This window comes from Gigantopelta aegis, chromosome 5 (genome assembly GCF_016097555.1).
Source record: "Gigantopelta aegis isolate Gae_Host chromosome 5, Gae_host_genome, whole genome shotgun sequence".
Taxonomy (NCBI): Eukaryota; Metazoa; Mollusca; class Gastropoda; order Neomphalida; family Peltospiridae; genus Gigantopelta; species Gigantopelta aegis.
The window spans coordinates 30,874,644-30,896,750 of record NC_054703.1 but is presented as its reverse complement, the minus strand read 5'-3'; the positions used below and the strand labels follow the sequence as shown (position 1 = coordinate 30,896,750).

The window sequence follows — 22,107 nt, the reverse complement described above, 5'->3', positions numbered from 1 at the left end:
CATATGTTTGATGTCCAATAGCCGATGATAAGATAAAAAAAATCAATGTGCTCTAGTGGCGTCGTTAAATAAAACAAACTTTACTTTTTTGTTTAAAGAGTGAAAAAGAAGCCTTCACTAATGGATGATAACACTGTTTCTTCACAGCTATCTTCAGATATTTCACTAAATGTTCCTGTAATAGTAAATCATCTGATGCACGATTTCTCACGTGTCACGGTAATCGATCTTATAACTGAGTTATTCTCAGGGTCTCCCCAAATAATCGATTCTTTGGTATTGCACGCCACAGCGAACCCATAATCAATTTATCCTAGAGAAGTAGGTCTCTGCTAGCACACTGTAAAGCGTTGTGTCGTGGTTAAGCCATTGGACATAAGGCTGATAGGTACAGCGTTCGCAGCCCGGTACCGGCTTCCACCCAAAGCCAGTTTTAACGGACTCAATGGATAGGTGTGAGACCACTACACTGTCTTCTTTCTCACTAACCACTAACAACTAACAACTAACCCACTGTCTTGGACAGACAGCTAAATAAAAACTGAGGTGTGTGCCCAGGACAGCATGCTTGAACCTTAATTGGACATAAACACGAAAATATTAGAGCTGGGTTAAAAAAAAAAAAAGAGTGAAAATAGACATAACTTCAGGGGTGGGAATTCTCCTCGGATCAGCTGTTTTCCTCTCATGGAACATTGCGTTTCCTCGCATTTTAATCGTCCTTTACTCCACACAGATTTTAATCTAGAATTTCAAGAATTTCTGGGACCCCTCTAGATTTCCTCTTTTTTACAGTCCACCAATTCCCACCCGTGTTACTTGCATTTTATTGCTCAGATAATCCAGTTCCCAACATCTGAAGTGATTCTAGTGACCTTGGTTTGTCTAGTACCACCATGATTTATAATATTATTGAATCAGGGTCAAAATACTGCCATCCCAAATTGTAGTAGGGCGGGGGGGGGGGGGGGGTTCTAGACTGTGGTGATCGAAGATTACTGGGGGTGGGGGAGGTTCGAGACATGCTCCCGGAAAATGTAAAGAAAAAACTAAAGAAAATATGCTGAAGCAGGGAGGTTAATCGACCCTCGAAACTCACCTCTTGCACGGGCACCTGCACGGGCAATTACTTTACGTTTATATTAACATGTTAGTTTTAGTCAATCAGGTTTTGTTCCGGCGGGGTTTTGATTTGGACCGGCAAAATTTGTAGCTTGCTGGACCGATGAGCTGGTCAATTTCGACCCCTGTATTATGATTGTGATTATTCAACATTATTCAATGCACGTATTTCAATGTAAAAACAGTGAAAATGTAATGTCTCAGTCACCGAGATAAAAAATGAATAACAAAGTAATGGGTGAATGGATGGTTGGATGGATGAATAAATGGATGAATAAATGAATGGATTGCCTAATAAATCAACACACCGGTTTCTGGGTGTTAAGGAGATAACAAAAAAAAGAAAGGAATACAAAATCATATTAATATAAAATTTATAACAGTTTTGTAACAGAGTTATCTCCCATAAGGCATATCCATCTCTCATAGGACAAACAAAACAAAAATCCACACCACCATACGATCTCACTTCTTGTTCTGTACACCAAATACACTAAATGTCGGTGCATGACAAACAACACGTTCTCGGGGTCTCTGATTTCTTTGGTAGAATTCACACGGAAAAGTCGTCTGGTGATTTCGAGGTCTAAAAATAAAACAAACAGTAAAACAACAGTGCTTTAAGCTGGACAGTTAATAATGGGTGGGGGGGGGGGCGAAGGGGAGCAGGAGTGTATGCTAGAATCTATGCAGGTTGGGTGGGGGGGGGGGGGGTCTGTTCCCAATAGTGCTGGAGCAAAAACTCAAATTCTGGCAACAATTATAGAGATATTCGTTCAAAATGTGTTAAAATGAGACCTTTTTACCATGTATTTCCATTATTCTATCCTCAGGGTTAGTTGTAGTCCATGTAATAATGCGTAATGTAGGTGTTTTGTAGTAATGGTAATATGAATAAATGTTGTTATTCCGATTCGGGCATTCTCGTTTACTTCCAGCAAAAGCTAGCCTCTCCCCCCACCCAACCCCTACATAGCCCGTACGCCTATGGTCATACCACGGAATTTCTTTTTCAAAAATTTTCAAACACGCGTACCTTTGAGAAGTAACGGTTGAGGACACGAACTTTCCCGTTTCAGAGTCACAGACTCATATTTCACTCTATCGTAACTGTATCCCGTTCCAAGAAGTGATCATCGTAGCGCTAAGATCGCTTTAAGTGTATAACTACCGTATGTAGTTAAAGTGATCGTAGCGCTAAGATCGCTCTAAGTGCATAACTGCCGTATGTAGTTAAATTGATCGTAGCGCTAAGATCGTCCTAAGTGCATAACTACCGTATGTAGTTAAATTGATTGTAGCGCTAAGATCTCCTAAGTGCATAACTACCGTATGTAGTTAAAGTGATCGTAGCGCTAAGATCGTACTAAGTGCATAACTACCGTATGCAGTTAAAGTGATCGTAGCGCTAAGATCGCTTCGTGGAACATGTTCCCGGTTTGTAGATGAAAAAAAAGACTTCGTGTTTATGTATGAAACTAGGATATGTGACTTTAAAATCTTTTGCATAATTAGGATCGCGGTTAAAGGCAGTTACTTGTTTTCTGGTGAGGTTCGAACATTATGAGTCGAAGTTCCTCTTATTACTAATGTGTTGTTTGTAGCCAATCACAGTGTAGGTTACATACAAATGTCTGTGAAAACTCACCTCGAAGACAATGTTTGGTTCGCTAAGTAATCGAGGTCGTTGTATTTTGAACTGAAAGCAAAGTAAAAAAACAAATCATATCAAACATACCACATTCGGTGAAGCTTATACATCGAGAGAGAGAGAGAGAGAGAGAGAGAGAGAGAGAGAGAGAGAGAGAGAGAGAGAGAGAGAGAGAGAGAGAGAGAGAGAGAGGGGCAGAGAGAGAGAACAGGGCAGAGAGACAGAGAGAGAGAGAGAGAGAGAGACAGAGACAGAGACAGAGACAAACAGAGAGAGAGAGAGAGAGAGAGAGAGAGAGAGAGAGAGAGAGAGAGAGAGAGAGAGAGAACAGAGAGAGAGAGAGAGAGAGAGAGAGAGAGAGAGAGAGAGAGAGAGAGAGAGAGAGAGAGAGAAGAGAGAGAGAGAGAGAGAGAGAGAGAGAGAGGCAGAGAGAGAGAGAAGAGAGAGAGACAGAGAGAGAGAGAGAGAGGAGAGAGAGAGAGAGAGAGAGAGAGAGAGAGAGAGAGAGAGAGAGAGAGAGAGAGAGAGAGAGAGAGAGAGAGAACAGAGAGAGAGAGAGAGAGAGACAGGGAGAGAGAGAGAGAGAGAGAGAGAGAGAGAGAGAGAGAGAGAGAGAGAGAGAGAGAGAGAGAGAGAGAGAGAGAGAGAGAGAGAGAGAGAGAGAGAGAGAGAGAGAGAGAGAGAGAGAGAGGGGCAGAGAGAGAACAGGGCAGAGAGACAGGGAGAGCATCTGTCCATCAATTCACATTCTGCGGGTATATAAGTATACAAAAAACTCTAAATCTATACCTCACAAAACCAGGAACCTAGCAAAAACAAATAAACAAACAAACAACAACAACAACCAAAGGCAACAACAACAACAACGTGTATCCCACTCCTACACACACAGTTGTAAACATACACTTACATACGTCACACGATGTATATGGTGTTTAGGAAATAACCGACTGTATCTACATGTACCTCTCTATCTGAATCCAGATTGTTAGCTACGAAATCCAAGGAGAACTTTCCAGGGCTGCCTTTCACCTCGTTCCCTGCCTCTTGAGATCCATTCTGCCACAGGGAGCTTCCCCACGTCACTGAAAACAATAAAGATGTCAATTCTAGTTTCAGATTTTAATACATTTGTCGATTAAAGGGACAGTTCCGAGTTAGCAGCCATAGTACGATATTTCTGACTACTGTAAACCGTATTAATATTGCGACGTGTTTTTTTCGCGAATGTATGGGCAATGGGCAACTATATTAACGTGCCCCTATCCACGAGGGTTCAGGCACACCCGCCCCAGATCTAGCCTCTGACTTCGCCAGTGACCACTTCCGGGGCGGGAGAGCGCGAATGTATACCTTAGTGCATGTTTGCGACGTGTAAATTTCGCGAACGACCGTTGACAGCTAAACAAACAAAGTGGATAAAGACAGCTCACTGTAATTGTTATAAAATTATTGTCTGTAAATCAGTATTCTGTTATCCTACATCAAGCAATTGTGCCTGGTACAGAGTCTATGGAGAGGATTAGGCCCTACCCACCTCACCTGTATTAGAATCACAACTCACAGCTTCAGTTGTTAACTGTTAATACCCTTTGGTAGATAAAACAATAAACGATTAGTCGACATCGATTGAAGTTACATAAAACAATTAACGATTAGTCGCCATGAAGGAGAGCTCGTGTATTGGCTGTGCCTGTTGAGTGAATCTTTTTGTGAATTTTATTCTCAATGTCACGGGGATCCTATAATACCCGTAACTGAATGAAACACGATTGTCCAAATATCTCTCCTAACTGTATATCTATTAGATCTCTCTGTAACAGGCAGTTATACCCGCTGTCTCGTCTAGGTATGATCAGAGATAAGATCTTATATAAAGTATATATTATTATAGCACGTTTAGTTCACTAGAAAACACAACAAAAACACAATACACTTTGGAATCTGTATTAACCTACGCTGACAAATGTACTGCAGCAGTAGTTAATTAACAACAACAAATAATAACAACCCAACTCAACTCGCGATGAGAGTAGACGTGGTTAGCTGCGCTCTTGACTTACCCCCCCACCTGGGGGGACTGCCCCAGTCCAACCTGAGACGACGCGACCAGCCCCAAGGGAACCGTCGGCCACCGAACTGGACGAGCTCAACACTGCGGTGTGTGAGACGCCCAACGACCCTCCATCACCGACCGTCACGTGGCCCAGGAAGAACTGGCCGGTATCTCCGGTACAGCCAGTCGCCTTGCCATCGGCCCGATCGACCACCGTTGGAGAAAAAAGGAAGGCAACATCACTGACCGACCGGCCAGCCAAGGCCGAGAGACCAGCCCCGGTAGTCGCTCCCCCTGAAGAGTCCGAATGGACCGTCGCGGTGAACGGACTGAATAAACAACTTCACCAGTACATGCAGGGGGACACGACTAACCCGACGCAGCTATGAGGCAGCCACCTCAACACAGACTGGAGATCCCTGGAGGACGGCAGCAAATACGAACTCCACAACAAGATGTTTGGAACTCATGACACCGTAGTCGTGACGCACCAGAGGGACAAGACCTACCGCCAAGTCATACTTCCGGCCAAGTTGGACAACAAGAACATCCACAAGATGATCCGGGCGGTCTGTGGCCCCGACTACGGTGCTGTAGTGCGTACTTTGCTACGACGCCAACATCTCCTGCCTCTACTCCGGGAATCTTCAGGCTCGCCAAAGTAGACGCCAACCTCCTTTTTCTTTTTTTGGGCTTAATTGGACTTTAAAATTTTTCGGCCGCGGCTCAAAATTCTTATGTTTATTTTTTTATAAATAGTCCAACGCACTTTACTTGGGTGCCCGATCAATTGCTCAAATCACCTTAAAACCTTTTAGGCCGAGCAGTCAAAAACGTTTGGTTTTAAATTCTTAGTCCGGACATGTGTAGAAGTGTAGAATGTCGTTAGGATTTTAGGACTTAGGTCTTTGACCGACCACTAAATTTTTTATTCCAAATTCCGCCCACCTCAAACGTACCCCTCCCCCCTCCTGGCCCGGACTTAGTCACTGGCGAAAGTCAGAGATTAAGCCCGTGACAGGCGTGCGTGAAACCTTCGTGGTATATACGCACGTGTAAAACTTTTACTCACTCACTTCACCGTGACATAACACCCACACGTGTGATAATTGAGAAACGCTTCCAGGGGAACTTAATTAATAAAGGAATTACAACTCTATTCCTAACTGGTTAATTTTTAATTAACCCTTACTACTCATTCAGTAACGTGTGATAATTGAGAAACGCTTACAGGGGAACTTAATTAATAAAGGAATTACAACTCTATTCCTAACTGGTTAAGTTTTAATTAACCCTTACTACTCATTCAATAACCTTGTAATACAGACTTAATACTGGTACCTATCACAATAAAGACAATAACCTACAGTTTACCTAGGTCCTCTAGGATGACTGGATAAGCTTTATATATATATATATATATATATATATCAGAACGGTGAGCCTACAGTATACTGCGTCAGATGACCGGCAGCACCGTCTAAATAATATTGGTATAATACAGTATTAAAATATTTAAAGTCACATCAATCACATCAAGGTTATACACAGAGCAGAAATAAAATTATTTACCAGTCCGGATGGACAGCGATCCCTGGAAGCCTTCCTATGTTTCTCCCCGATATCTCTAAAACCCTAGCTATTTATAAAAAAATCCGAATATCGCCTGGGGGTACAAGGCAGTACTGAATCTTATCATGTGAATTTCCACAGCGACCTAGCGGTATTTTTTTTCTCAGATCGTCAGACTCAATGACGCCTAGTCACCAAAATCACGGTTGTAAAAACCGCACTCGCGGAGGTATTACGTAACTACTGGCCACATGGCCTCCGCACCTGCGCTGGGTGTGTATTAGAAAAGCTCGACGACCGTCGTGCAAAGGTATCATGTAACAAGTTGCCCATCTGGGCTTAAGTGCATATTGGAACTGCACACGGCCCTCTAAAACAATTAATATCGCCACAGGCGAAAACAAATTAAGAGCATGTACCGTCACACACCCCCACCTCAAAAAGGATATTTCCTCTACTCTAGGAATAGGGAAATATACTACATTAAAACAAAAGGTGCGTTAACTGACGCATCTGGGCATTTATAACACATGTAATAATAAGGTGACTACCAGTAATCACACTGAGTCTCTGAGTCCCTGGTATACAAATATAATATATATAAAAACAAAACAGAAATCAAGAATGTCAACACATTATCATAACGTTCAACTTCGGGACAGGGCATCAGGGATTACACTGGATGTGCCCTTGATATGTTCAATGGTAATTGGGAATTCCTGCAGAAGAAGACTCCATCTCAAAACTCTCTGGTTGGTGGCTTTCATTCATGAATGAAAGTGAGTGGATTATGATCAGTAAAGACCACTACTTGATGCACTGCCGATTTCACGTAGATCTGAAAATGCTTCAGAGCTTGTACCATGGCCAAAGCTTCCTTCTCTATAGTGGAATAGTTTACCTGGTGTTTGTCAAACTTTTTGGAGAAGAAACTTACAGGATGGTCCAGTCCATTTTCTTGGAACAGGACAGCTCCAGCTCCCACGTCACTGGCATCCACAGCTAGCTTGAACGGCATTCGGTAGTCTGGTGCTGCCATTACGGGAGACGAGGAGAGCATCTGCTTGAGACGGTTGAATGACTTCTCGCATTCATCTGACCACTGGAACTTCGTTTCCTTCTTTAGCAGCGATGTGATGGGGGCCGCTACCGTCGCAAATTTAGCACAGAAACGACGATAATAACCGGCCATACCAAGGAACCGGCGAACTTCACGACGGTTGGTCGGTGCAGGGTACTGGCTGATGCTTAGTGTCTTGGCCTGCAGTGGGGCGACGCAACCATGTCCGACAGTATGACCTAAGTAGGTCACTGAAGCTTTCACGAATTCACATTTGCCCAGGTTCACAGTCAAGTTAGCTTTCTGTAGGCGACTGAATATTTGTTGTAACCCGGTTAAATGTTCATCCCAAGTGTCGGTGGCTAACACCACATCGTCCAGATATACACTGACGTTTTCTAGGTCTGATAACACCTGGTTCATCATCCTTTGAAAGGCAGCAGGGGCAGTCTTCAAACCAAACGGCATCACTCGGAATTGGAAGAGGCCGTCAGGTGTGATGATCGCCAGAATGTCCTTAGCTTCCTCCGTTAACGGAATGGCATAAAAACCCTTCAGTAGGTCCAATTTGGTGATGTATTGCGCGTGTCCAACTCGGTCGATGCAACCGTCAAGGCAGGGTAGAGGGTAGGCATCTGCCTTGATGAGTTGATTCACGCGACGTAGGTCAGCGCACACCCGGAAACTGTTATCTCCCTTTTGAATCAGAATAACAGGTGATGCCCACTGACTGTTTGATGGTTCCAGAATGTCGTGTTCCAACATGTAATCTATCTCCTTTTTTAGTGCCGTACGTTTTACAGGATTTATCCGATAGGCATGCTGTCGAATCGATGTAGCGTTGGGTTCCAAGCGCACATCCTGGATTAAGTTATTGGTAACCGTTGGAAAGTCCTGACAAATGGAAACATTGTCTTGTATCAACGTGGTCAACTTTGCTCGCTGGGAGCTGTCAAGTGCTGTAGATAAGAACTCAAGTCTGCTAGAATCTGGCTGTTGGTTAACTTGATCTCTGCAGTCTTGACGTCATCACAGGAATTTGAGTGACTCTCAATTTGGACAGGCAACACTGGAACTATTGTCAGTCTGTCAAAATAACCTTTTAGCAAATTGATGTGACAATACCTACTTTTCCTAACCCTATCAGGAGTGTTTACGACATACCCTGTCTCATTAACCCGTTTGTGCACAACATAGGGACCGAAATACCTGTTCTGTAATGAATCCCGTTTAATGAGAAGGTACAGCAGCACTTTATCCACAACCTATCTCTAACTCTCCCTACATAAATCAGCAGGTTTTCGTCATTATCCTTGTCTAACCAACTATCTTTTACCAATTTGAGAGGGCCTCGGGCTGAATGCCCATAGAGCAACTCAAATGGGGTGAATCCTAAGGATTCTTGCTTAGCATCCTGTGCTGCGAACAACACGAAAGGAATTGACTGGTCCCAGTCAGTACCATTGTCGAAACAATGGCAGCGGAGCATACCTTTCATGTTCTGGTGGAAACGTTCTATGGCGCCCTGGCTCTCAGGGTGGAATGCAGCAGAACGAATATGTCGTATATCTAACATAGACAGTACTTGCTGGATTAACTTGCTCATAAAGTTCGTACCCCGGTCGCTTTGAATTTCACCTGGTAAACCCATGCATGTGAAGTACTTAAGCAGCGCACTAGCTACAACAGACGCGGTAACCTTCCTTAATGGAATCGCCTCTGGAAAACGCGTAGTTAAGCACATAATTGTTAACAAGAATTGGTTGCCTGAACGCGTTTTCGGTAATGGCCCCACGACATCTATCAACACTTTTGAAAAAGCTTCCCCAACTATGGGAACCTTCTGCAGGGGATAGGGAGGAATTAGCTGATTTTGTTTGCCCACAACCTGACACACATGACATGAAATACAATGCTTACTGAAATCTGCAAACATTCCCTTCCAATAAAACTCTGAGGCAAGTTTAATATCAGTTTTATTCCGCCCTAAGTGGCCAGCAAACACGTCCTCATGTGATAACAATGACGGACGGTACTTAGAGGGCACCACAATTTTACATCTTGTCACACATTCCTCACTATCAGGCACAACCTTTTCCACACTCTTATTCATTAATACTCCTTTGTCCATGTAATACCCTGACATATGATCCTCCATCTCACCCTCAGTTAACAATGTAGTGCGAGCTGCCAACACACTTGTATCAGCCCCCTGCTCTAGGATTAACTCTTGTCTATTACAAGGTAAGTCCCCCCTATCAAACACAACTGGTTCATTTCCCCTCTGCGGGAGATCAACAGGTTCCACCACAGTTAATTCCTCAGTTGACTTATCTACCATTTTACTGATAACCTCATCCACTCCAATTTCATGGCTCACACACGTATCAGACAAATCACAAATATCCTCTGGGTCTCGTGCTAACCTACTGGCCATAGCCCTAGTCATTACACATGCAGGATATCTAGTCTCATCAACCTCACACTCTTCTATGGGTAAAGGGCTGTCTTCAATTAACAACTGGTCACATTGCGTCTGACAACATTGACCAGTCAAATCATTACCCAACAAAACTCCTATGTTTTCAAAAGGCAAGTCCTTCACAACACCCATAATGACTGGTCCCGTCACAAACTTCGAACACAAGAAAACGTTATGTAACCGGACAACCATATTTTCTCCAGTAACTGAGGTTAAAGCCAAACTACGTCCTGTATCTGAATTCTCAATACCAGCTAAACACTCTTGTGTTATCAGCGACTGACTACAGCCGGTATCTCGATAGATTGATATTGCCTTAGGACTCAATTCTTGTTTCACATCACAAACCATACCAGTGGATACATACGGGTTTACTTTCTCTGCCATGGGACTAACCATTAACTCTCTCGGTAACGGAGTTGACCTCACTAAACCGACCACTTGCACATTATCGCGTTTCCTTTTAAAACAGTCCCCGACAAGATGGTTATCCTTTTTACAGTAACTGCAATCTGGACGAAAAGTTCGTGCATTGGCTGATAATGCAGGCCTATCCTTACTTTGCCCACCAGGTGCATTCCTTGCCTGACTAGCTGACCAACTAGATGACTCTCCCCGATAGTTACTTTCCCGGGAAAAACCTGGCTGAAATTTCTTCTTATCCCCCTGTTGTATAGAGCTACCCTGTACTGCCTGAGCTTTGTGTATTAACACGTAGTCATCTGCCACTATGCCTGCCTCCTCTATCTTTTTGACATCAGGATCCTCTAAATGAATATGTAAGCTAACTGGTAATCCATTCTTAATGTCCTGTAAGATCAATAACTCTCGTAACTCGGTATATGACTCTACCTGATGAGAAAGAACCCATTTATCAAACATCCCTGCCTTCTTAGCCACAAACTCACTATAAGACTGACCCTGCGTTTTTCTCAACTCGCTATACCGTAAACGATAATCCTCAGGTCGTAATTCATATGCCCTCAACACTGCAGCCTTAACTAGGTCGTACTGACTTGCTCGCTCATCACTCATTGAATTATAAGCTACACTAGCCTTCGCCTTAAACTTAGACACGGCTAACAGTGTCCACTTAGACTGCGGCCAATTTAGCTGCTTAGCGGCCCATTCAAAAAGTTGGAAGAACATATCTACCTCCTGGTCATCAAATACAGGCACTGATCTATAAGGCTCCGACATGTTAAAACCATTTCCGGCTTCCCGTCTAACTTCTTCAGTATTCAACTTTAACTCATCTTCCACTTTTAATTTTGCTAACTGGAATTCTCTCTCTCTCTCTCTCTCTCTCTCTCTCTCTCTCTCTCTCTCTCTCTCTCTCTCTCTCTCTCTCTCTCCTCTTTCTCTCTCTCTCTCTCCATCCCTCTCTATCTTCTCTACCCCTCTCTTCTCTTTCTCTCTCTCTCTATCCCTCTCTCTATCTTCTCTATCTCTCTCTCTATCTAATGCACGTTCTTCTCTTTCATACTCAAATTTTTTAAAAGCTAATTGTTGTTCCACACTTAACTCATTTATCTCTATCTCTGGAACAATCCCACTGTCTTCCATTACAGGACTATCACCAAAAACTTCCTGGATAATAATTGTCTTTATATCACCTAAGGTTTTAGCTGATGTTAAATCAATTTCTCGCTCACCCGCGATCTCAACTAATTCGGCCTTACGTGCTCGCTTAATCTCCACTACACTGAGTGTAGGCCTATCCAGCAAATTCTTATCCATGTTTAGATATGACGCACTTATTATTAATTAATTTTCTAGTGAACAACGTTGCTTCTAGTTATTCTAGTTATTTGTAAAAATAATTTATAAAGCACCCATTTAAAAACAATACTTTTTTAAATATGCATGTCCCGTTTCAGATCCGGGACGAGCGCCCCAATTTTCACTCCTGTCATGGGGATCCTATAATACCCGTAACTGAATGAAACACGATTGTCCAAATATCTCTCCTAACTGTATATCTATTAGATCTCTCTGTAACAGACAGTTATACCCGCTGTCTCGTCTAGGTATGATCAGAGATAAGATCTTATATAAAGTATATATTATTATAGCACGTTTAGTTCACTAGAAAACACAACAAAAACACAATACACTTTGGAATCTGTATTAACCTACGCTGACAAATGTACTGCAGCAGTAGTTAATTAACAACAACAAATAATAACAACCCAGAACTGATCACTTAATTAGTTAATCTCTAGGTGTCTAGTTTACACAATATTCTAATCACTTCACCGTGACATAACACCCACACGTGTGATAATTGAGAAACGCTTCCAGGGGAACTTAATTAATAAAGGAATTACAACTCTATTCCTAACTGGTTAATTTTTAATTAACCCTTACTACTCATTCAGTAACGTGTGGTAATTGAGAAACGCTTCCAGGGGAACGTAACTAATAAAGGAATTACAACTCTATTCCTAACTGGTTAATTTTTAATTAACCCTTACTACTCATTCAATAACCTTGTAATACAGACTTAATACTGGTACCTATCACAATAAAGACAATAACCTACAGTTTACCTTGAGCCTACAGTATACTGCGTCAGATGACCGGGAGCACCGTCTAAATAATATTGGAATAATACAGTATTAAAATATTTAAAGTCACATCAATCACATCAAGGTTATACACAGAGCAGAAATAAAATTATTTACCAGTCCGGACGGACAGCGATCCCTGGAAGCCTTCCTATGTTTCTCCCCGATATCTCTAAAACCCTAGATATTTATTAAAAAACCCGAATATCGCCTGGGGGTACAAGGCGGTACTGAATCTTATCATGTGAATTTCCACAGCGACCAAACGGTATTTTTTTTTCTCAGATGGTCAGACTCAATGACGCCTAGTCACCAAAATCACGGTTGTAAAAACCGCACTCGCGGAGGTATTACGTAACTACTGGCCACATGGCCTCCGCACCTGCGCTGGGTGTGTATTAGAAAAGCTCGACGACCGTCGCGCAAAGGTATCATGTAACAAGTTGCCCATCTGGGCTTAAGTGCATATTGGAACTGCACACGGCCCTCTAAAACAATTAATATCGCCACAGGCGAAAACAAATTAAGAGCATGTACCGTCACACTCAATAAAATATTTGAAAATAAAACAAATTACTTTAAGCACACTTCAAACTGGAAAATAGTGCGTGCGTATTAAGTTCGCGACATAAGGTTTGACGCGAACGGCGCAAATTTTTTACACACGCATTTTTTTCACGGTTTACAGTATCAAAATCCTTTTGACAACTAAAATTACGTATTAAATACATTTTCGTGTTTAGAATACCGGTTTAAATATGAACATAGTGGATCTCTTTAAAGTATGAAAGTAGGGGATTTCTTTAAAGTATGAATGTAGGGGATTTCTTTAAAGTATGAATATAGTGGATTTCTTTAAAGTATGAATGTAGGGGATTTCTTTAAAGTATGAATATTGTGGATATTTTAAAGTATGAACATAGTGAATTTCTTTAAAGTATGAATATAGTGGATTTCTTTAAAGTATGAATATAGGGGATTTCTTTAAAGTATGAATGTAGGGGATTTCTTTAAAGTATGAATGTAAGGGATTTCTTTAAAGTATGAACATAGGGGATTTCCTTCCTTTTAGTTTGTTAGATGTAATATCTCTGTGGACTTTTTAGAGTGGATGGTCAATATATAAATATGTATGACAAAACCTTGACCCTTGATCAAAACAGTATCTCTGCACAATTCAGAGCCATAGAGGCGTTTGGCAAAATATTGGATAATTCCATGAATCTCTGTCTAGTGCCTCGTCTACAGGAAGACAGCCATGAATCTCTGTCTACTGCCTCGTCTACAGGAGGACATCCACTTTAGGAGATACTTTACTGGAGATTATATTATATGGGCGTTTGGCAAAATATTGGATGATTCCATGAATCTCTGTCTAGTGCCTCGTCTACAAGAGGACATCCACTTTAAGAGATACTTTACTGGAGATTATATTATATGGGCGTTTGGCAAAATATTGGATAATTCCATGAATCTCTGTCTAGTGCCTCGTCTACAAGAGGACATCCACTTTAGGAGATACTTTACTGGAGATTATGTTATTTTTGCGCACCACAAAGAGGACTGCCACTCCCAGAATAATTTACTTTTTTTTTTTGTTCTTGAGAATATTGTTTTCAAAGGTGCACCCCTCAGGGACAGATCAAGGATTTATGCAAGGGGGGGGGGGGGGGGGGTATTTTAAAAAACAAATAGACATGCTGAGAGACGTGTTTCCAGGGCATTTTAGTGTGTGGATGATAAGTAAACATGATTATTAAAAACGGCATTTGAAACGGGTTAACGGGTGATCCACCAATACTCCACATCCTAAACAAAATATCCTGCAACCGCTCTTGAAATGATGTCTATACATAACGCATTTAAGTGCAATAAATAACATGACAAAACAAATTCTGTCTATTTACTACAATGTGGTTCTACATAATTATATAAATTCTATTCTTAAAGGTACATAATATTTCCATATACTTACCTTTTCTGACACCCAATAGCCGATGTGTAGTTTTGTGCAGGGGCGTCGTTATATATTCATTCATCCATTCACTGTAATTATAATATATGCACATAAATTACCCGGCACTGTGTTGTCGTATTGCGCCGCTTGTTCCGTCGGTTGTACTCGGGGAAATACGTTGAACTCGCCGAACGTCTCCCAGTTATAGCGGCCGAGTCGTTTACCGAAGCTGTTTTCGTAACTTCCTCCGGAAAATGCCGTGCTGATGCTGCCAAAGGCTTGACGAACGTGCGTTCTATAAATTAAAGGGGTGTTCCTGAGTTTGCTGTCATTACCGGTATATGATGATTTCTTCAAATATGGCGTCTTTAACAAACAAAATTACATATTAAATACACTCTATTGCTTATAATAATAGTGTCGGCATATAATATTATTGGGATGTTAAATCCAGTTAGGGCTAGCACAGACAATACGACAGCCAGGGTCACTCTGTATACTGATATACAGACAGAGATATTCTAAATAACAAAATGTATTTGATATATAATGTTTATTATTAAAAAGGAAATATTACTCGGAAACATTTTACAGTACCAGCAAAACCCCCCCAAACAGCACAAAACAGAACCAAAAAACAACAAAACAACACAACAACAAAAAACAAAACAAAACACCCCCAACAAAAGCAAATCAAAATCTCCCCAAACCTACTACCAAAACATCCCCCCACCCTTCCAAAAAAGCCCACCACTCAATACAATAAAAAACCCCACAAACAACAAAACACAAGAAACACCCACACCCCACAAAAACAAAAACAACAACCAAACACACAACAAACCAACCCCCCCCCCCCCCCCAAAAAAAAAAAAATCCCAACAAGGAACCAAAAACCCAAACAGTATCCCACAAACTCCTGAACGTCGCCAAAGAAAGCAACCAAACAAACCCAAAACAAAATTAGAACACATACGGGTCTCTGCTGGGATCGTCGTCTGTCAGTAGGTGTTTCTGGTACGTCTTCTTCCTCCTCGCGCAGACGATCAACATAGCTACAATGGCGGCCACCGCGATGGACACTGGGATTCCTATAGCCAGCCCCATTAGAAGACTCGTATCTAGAAACATAAAGAGTAAATAAATAAATAAATAAATAAATAAATAAATAAAACTAAATTAATAAATAAATAAATAATAAATAAATAAATAAACACATGCGTTTGTATAGCCAGAGCCATTAGAAGAATCATGTCTGGAAACACAAAGAATAAATAAATAAATAAGACACAAGTCTGTAAACACTGAGTAAATAAATAAATAAATAAGACACAAGTCTGTAAACACTGAGTAAATAAATAAATAAATAAGACACAAGTCTGTAAACACTGAGTAAATAAATAAATAAATAAGACACAAGTCTGTAAACACAAAGAATAAATAAATAAATAAGACACAAGTCTGTAAACACTGAGTAAATAAATAAATAAATAAGACACAAGTCTGTAAACACTGAGTAAATAAATAAATAAATAAGACACAAGTCTGTAAACACTGAGTAAATAAATAAATAAATAAGACACAAGTCTGTAAACACTGAGTAAATAAATAAATAAATAAGACACAAGTCTGTAAACACTGAGTAAATAAATAAATAAATAAGACACAAGTCTGTAAACACTGAGTAAATAAATAAATAAATAAGACACAAGTCTGTAAACACTGAGTAAATAAATAAATAAATAAGACACAAGTCTGTAAACACTGAGTAAATAAATAAATAAATAAGACACAAGTCTGTAAACACTGAGTAAATAAATAAATAAATAAGACACAAGTCTGTAAACACTGAGTAAATAAATAAATAAATAAGACACAAGTCTGTAAACACTGAGTAAATAAATAAATAAATAAATGAAAAAGTTTGTTTATTTAATATTATTACTGTAATTGAACTGTACCTCCCGTTTCTCAAATTAACATCAGATTATATTTAAAAAACCCAGCTGCATTGTTTTATTATGTTTATTATGTTTATAAATTCTCAAGCTTTTAAAATGAAATCTTACCTGATTCCTTTTGTCTGTAAAAACAAGAAAAGAAAACAAAGATAATTTTTTTTAAGAGATATAATTATTTAAATAATGGAGATGAGAATTTAAATTTAGTTCTTGTGTTTATACATACTGTTCTAATAGACAGTAACATTTTCTAACCTTAAATAACCATCAGTTCTGTCATTATGTTTATTAAGCATTAACCCTTTTTAACCTGCAACCGAAATTATTGATGTCTGTTTTTAATCAGCATTAACCTTATTATGCAGTGTAAATTAATTTTGTTTGTATCTGACATAGGTTAACCCTTTCTAACCTGCAGTGGAAATTATTTGTGTTTGTAACTAAGAAAGGTTAACCCATTCTAACCTGCAGTGGAAATTATACGTGTTTGTAAATAACAAAGGTTAACCCTTTCTAACCTGCAATGGAAATCATTTGTGTTTATAACTAAAAAAGATTAACCCGTTCTAACCTGCAGTGGAAATTATTTGTGTTTGTAACTAACAAAGGTTAACCCTTTTTAAAGGAAGGGACAAGTAAGGCATTTGACCTGGTATGCATATTCAACGATATATAACGCACATTATTGCTTAATATAAACAAGTATAATCGTATAGTTAATTAATAAAACGGTTAAATGTGACGGCTATTATATATAACGGGCGCAGCCATTTTGTATCATCCCAGTGAATACGCCCTCTGCCGACCAGAGATGGAAGCACTTCATCCCCGCCTTTGCCGGTTCTCCGCTCATCGGTTCGCCGTAGGCCAATCCCCAACGGCCTTAACGAGGCCACTCACGTGGACATGAATTTAGACCTTCGTTCAAAATTTTATGTCGAAATTACTTCTTTTTAAAAAATATTATTAAATAGTCCGATCCTCTCTTCTTTCTCTTATTTATTTTTGGACTGTCCTTCTAAAATGCTCCAAATTATATAAATATTCGGCCGAGCAGTCAATTCATTTGGCTTGTAATTTTTTTAATTGTTTAAATTTTATTCTATTAACTTTTTACTAATTGCTATTTTCAAAATTCTGCCCATTTTCAACACTACCCCCCCCCCCCCCCCCCACCCACACATCCCGAGTCAGGCCATCGATCTTATCGGAGGTCAGAATCGGGATGGGCGTGTTCGAAACCCTAGTGGTATATGGGCACGTTAAACTAGTTATCATCATCATCTGGCGAGCTGGTGGTTACGTAATACCTAACGTGTCAAGTCAGGAATTAGTCTTCGAACTGAAGAAACAAAAGATACCTGACTTTTGCGGATGCATCGCAATATTCTGTAATAATCGTCATCCCAGTAAGCCAGCAACAATTATGTATTATGTTTAATACAAAATAAACCGCCATTGCTAAAGTGTTGAAATAACTGTATTATGGTTTGTACATAAATTAACCCACGTACTGAAATAATAATCGGAGTGTTGTCTTGGTTAATTGCTCTTTTCTTTCCTTGGCCTATACCCGTGGTTCCTGCTTGGCAGGTGTATATTTAGACGGTCCCCAGACACTGTCTAGACACACTAAAAAGACGTGCCTCTTTTATTAAGATCACAGGGTATTGTGTGTTAACCGTACGGACATCCCTCTAATCGTAATCGATCAGCCGTCCTGCTTTATGACTGTAAGTAATTCTGTAAAATCCTTTATTAAGTAGACTTTCCCATCTAAAATCACAAAACTCACCAATTATGTAGTCCCAAAGAAAAGAAAATTATCACTTGGGTATCGTGAGTGGTAGGTTTTGCTCGAACGTAGCATACCAATAGGCCTAATAATATGCTCTTTTTTCTTTGGATTTAAAAAAAACAAAAAAAAACTATAACTCCATTTCGTTCTATTGATGCAAATTGAAATATATTTAGGTAAATACTTTATTATACTATCAAGTCATTTATTTTGTTTCACAAGTCTGGGTGATGAAAGCGAAGCGCCTCGTCGTAAATTCGAGCGTTTGTTTACACTGTGCATAGAGCAGATGGACGGAGCTGACGTCACTTCGCCCCAAGCTATACCAACGGACGTCACAAACACGAAACAAAATGGCTGCCCCCAGTTAGCAGGAATAATCATGTGTTTTTATTAATTCTAAAATTACGCGTTTTTCATTTGTTAAAGTCTCAGTATGTGTTGGCGGTCCGGATATGCATCTTTCCAACACATAAATCTCTTGTTTGAGTTTACTCTACGTTTAACCTGAAATGGAAATTATTTGTGTTTGTAACTAACAAAGGTTAACCCTTTCTAACCTGCATTGGAAATTATTCTTGTCCGTTTCTATACATTCTTCATCTATGTCGCACAATAGACACACAACGTTTTCTGAAAATGAAATCAAATTATGATATGATAGCTCAACATGAAATAAATATGGTAACATTATTTTAAATGATCTCCCTCTATTGTCTGTCTGTCTGGCTGTATGTTTATTAGTCTGCCATTCTTTCTTTATTTTGTTTTTCTCTTTTTCTCTCTCTTTCTTTAAAGGGACATTCCTGAGTTTGCTGCATTGTAAGATGTTTCCGACTCATAAAATATTTCTACGATTAAACTTACGTATTAAATATATTTTCTTGTTTACAATGTCTGTATATTCAATGAGTTTCTGGTCATCTTAATATTTGTAAGAAGCCCAAACTGGATTTTGTCTTCAAATAATTTCGTACGTACGAAACAATTATATTTTAGGAAATAAAATGAAATTTAACCTAGTACAAATATTAGAACGATCAGAAACACTTTTAATATACAGCCACTAATAATTTATGAAGACAAATATATTTGATATGTAATTACGATCGTTAAAACGTCTCTGTTAGTCGATGACATCTAAAAAAAAGTGCAGCAAACTCAGGAATGTCCCTTTTTCAGTCATTCGTTCTCTTTATTTTTTTTTCAAATCATCCATCTGTCTCTTTCGTGTTTTCTGCCTTCCTTTGTTTGTGTTTCTTTCTTTTTACTATATGCTAATTGTGTCTAACCATTAATCCATTATTAGTCCTCTCTACCAATTTATTTGTCTCTGTATCTCATTTCTCCCTTCCTCCCCCACTTCTCCCTCCCTCCCTCCCGCCCTCACTCACTCACTCACTCACTCACTCACTCCCTCTATGTCAGTATCTTTTGTCTGTCAATTGACGACTTCACAAGGCACCAAACTGTTGGCCTAGAATATATTAATATAATAGCGCCAAATCATTCAAAGTCGCATCCCTGTTCGAGACAGAGTCTAAGAAATACTTCTACAAAGAGTAATACGAGAGACAAGACGAAGACAACACCCTTACCAGTCTTTCCGTCCGATATTATGGTAGGTTGTTTTGTGATGTTCACAGTTTCGTTGCCTAGCAACAAGGACCCCGTGGAATAGATAGACGACAGCGCCAGGGCTATTTGCCGCTCCCGTGACGTCACACTGGCCGACCCGTCACTATATACGTCGAAATCAACCACTGTGCTACCTCTCCTAATATCATAAAATATACAAGTTATATTATGGCGAGCGATCGCTCCATCGCCTCATCGCGCCTGTAACTTAAATTTTAAGTGCGCGAAAAATTGCTTATCTGGAAAATGACTAATTTTGAAAATGATATCACTATTTACAAATAAGTAAATCAAGCCCCACTACTCTCGTGAATAAATCTTTGACGAATCAGGAAGGATGTATCACCCTGAGGAGCCCTTCTATAATAAACACAAGTTTTTACAGTTCTTCGTGATAGCAACAATGACCTTGTCAAGACATCCCTTTGACTCTGTTTTATGCAAAGATATGATATTTGATTATGGTAACGGTTTCGTTGTTGAATACAGTGCAGTTTTCTTATAACTCCCCAGTGGCGGATCCAGAAAATCCATTTAGGGGGGCCCCATTGACACGAGGCGGAATGCCAATGGAACTTTGGGGGAGGTTTGGAGGGGATCGTGAAAAAAGAAAAGAAAATTAATATATAATAAAATTATAACTGTTACAAAATTTAGGGGGTGGGGGTGGCGGGCCCCTGCCCTCCACCCTAGATCCGCCTCTGCCCCTAGCATCTACCTAAAAGGACATGATTAAATAGTACATTTATACACTGTAGGCCTACTATTAAACATTCTACACCGGACACTTTGTATAAGGGACAGCACATACTTCCTATATACATATAGTGCATACAGTTTATCTTCTGACATAGGCCACTAATATCTAGAATGTAATTTCAGGATATTTGTTTTTCAAATATTCTTTGTATTCGTTTTCTTGTTTATTTAGTTTTAAATTGTGAATGATTGCCGATGAAATTAAAATGTAAATGTCATGATACTTACGATATTTTGGTAACAATCAGGCGTATGAAATGTGTCAATAACACTTGCAGTTTGGCCTCCATCTAAATAAAATAGATTTTCAAATTAAGAGTTTATTAACTTTTGAATCCGTACACACACACACCCACACACACACCCCCACCCACACACACCCCCCCCCCCCCCCCCCCCCCCCACACACACACACAGATATATATATATATATATACATAGGTTATTACCAGAGTGTTTTTCGGTATCGTCAATATCATATATTAGGAATAGAAAATGTATTATGCGAGCCTCTGGCCTCTATTTCAATTCTTCTTTTGTGTTAGTAAACACATATGACAACGAACAAAATACGAAAAACAAAACCCAGAAACACCCCCCCCCCCCCACCCAACAATAAACATGAAATATAATAAAGGACCACACAGATATAAAGAGGAAACCCGCTGTTGCCACTTCATTGGCTACTCTTTTTGATTAGCAGCAAGGGATCTTTTATATGCACCATCCCACCCACAGGATAGTACATACCACGGCCTTTGTAACACCAGTTATGGAGCATTGGCTGGAACGAGAAATAGCCCAATGGGGCCACCGACCTTTTTATGTATGCTCAATAGCTCAGAAGGTATTATGGCAAGTCTGCAAGTTGCGGGCGATTCGGTGCCATAGGTTCGAGTCCCAGCAACGGCATGGGACAATTTGTGAGGCCAGAAAGGATTTAATTGTCCCTTGCGCCGGTGCGTTAACAGTCAACCTCAAAATACATACAATATATAGATATTCATACATCAATACATACATACATACATACATAGTGTGGGTTGCCCCCCCCCCCCCCCCCCCCCCCCCCCTGCAATATGGGTTGGTCCCTCAATATAAAATCTCGACTACACCAGTGCTCAGATTAGCTACTGGACAGCCGAAGGTAGAAGTCGTGACAGAAGAACGTTGGCCAACTATATGTTGTCAGTTGGTAGTCTTATCCTGGTATAATATGGCTGGTATCACTGAGTGTCTGGTCTGCCGTCACTCACCGCTCGCTGGAACTGCAGGACAAACTCCTGGTAATCACTGGAGTCTGGGTCAGAGAAATCTGCCTTGTAGTCCGCGCTCAGTGTAATCTCAACCGATACTGATAGTTCTGCAAAAAACCAAAACCCAACATATTTTTCCAATTTGGTGTATTTAAAAAACGTTAAATAGAGAATGACTACATGAGCAGCCGTTAAATACCATTTATTTTACGTGTTATTTCAGAA

General features: G+C 40.1%; 1 protein-coding gene across 1 annotated transcript in view; it reads right to left on the bottom strand.

Annotated features, from left to right (window-relative positions):
* Window positions 1-670: 670 nt before the first annotated feature.
* Window positions 671-22,107, bottom strand: part of LOC121373606 (fibulin-1-like) — a 34,820-nt gene continuing 13,383 nt past the window's right edge. The window contains exons 11-20 of the mRNA XM_041500300.1: window positions 21,883-21,989; window positions 20,855-20,916; window positions 19,828-20,006; window positions 18,790-18,862; window positions 16,540-16,553; window positions 15,447-15,591; window positions 14,590-14,765; window positions 3,740-3,858; window positions 2,771-2,821; window positions 671-1,708 (exon numbers count right to left, since the gene is read on the bottom strand). Coding sequence (XP_041356234.1) covers window positions 1,676-1,708; window positions 2,771-2,821; window positions 3,740-3,858; window positions 14,590-14,765; window positions 15,447-15,591; window positions 16,540-16,553; window positions 18,790-18,862; window positions 19,828-20,006; window positions 20,855-20,916; window positions 21,883-21,989 — 959 coding nt within the window. The 3' untranslated portion in view covers window positions 671-1,675. The remainder of the gene's footprint in view (window positions 1,709-2,770; window positions 2,822-3,739; window positions 3,859-14,589; window positions 14,766-15,446; window positions 15,592-16,539; window positions 16,554-18,789; window positions 18,863-19,827; window positions 20,007-20,854; window positions 20,917-21,882; window positions 21,990-22,107) is intronic.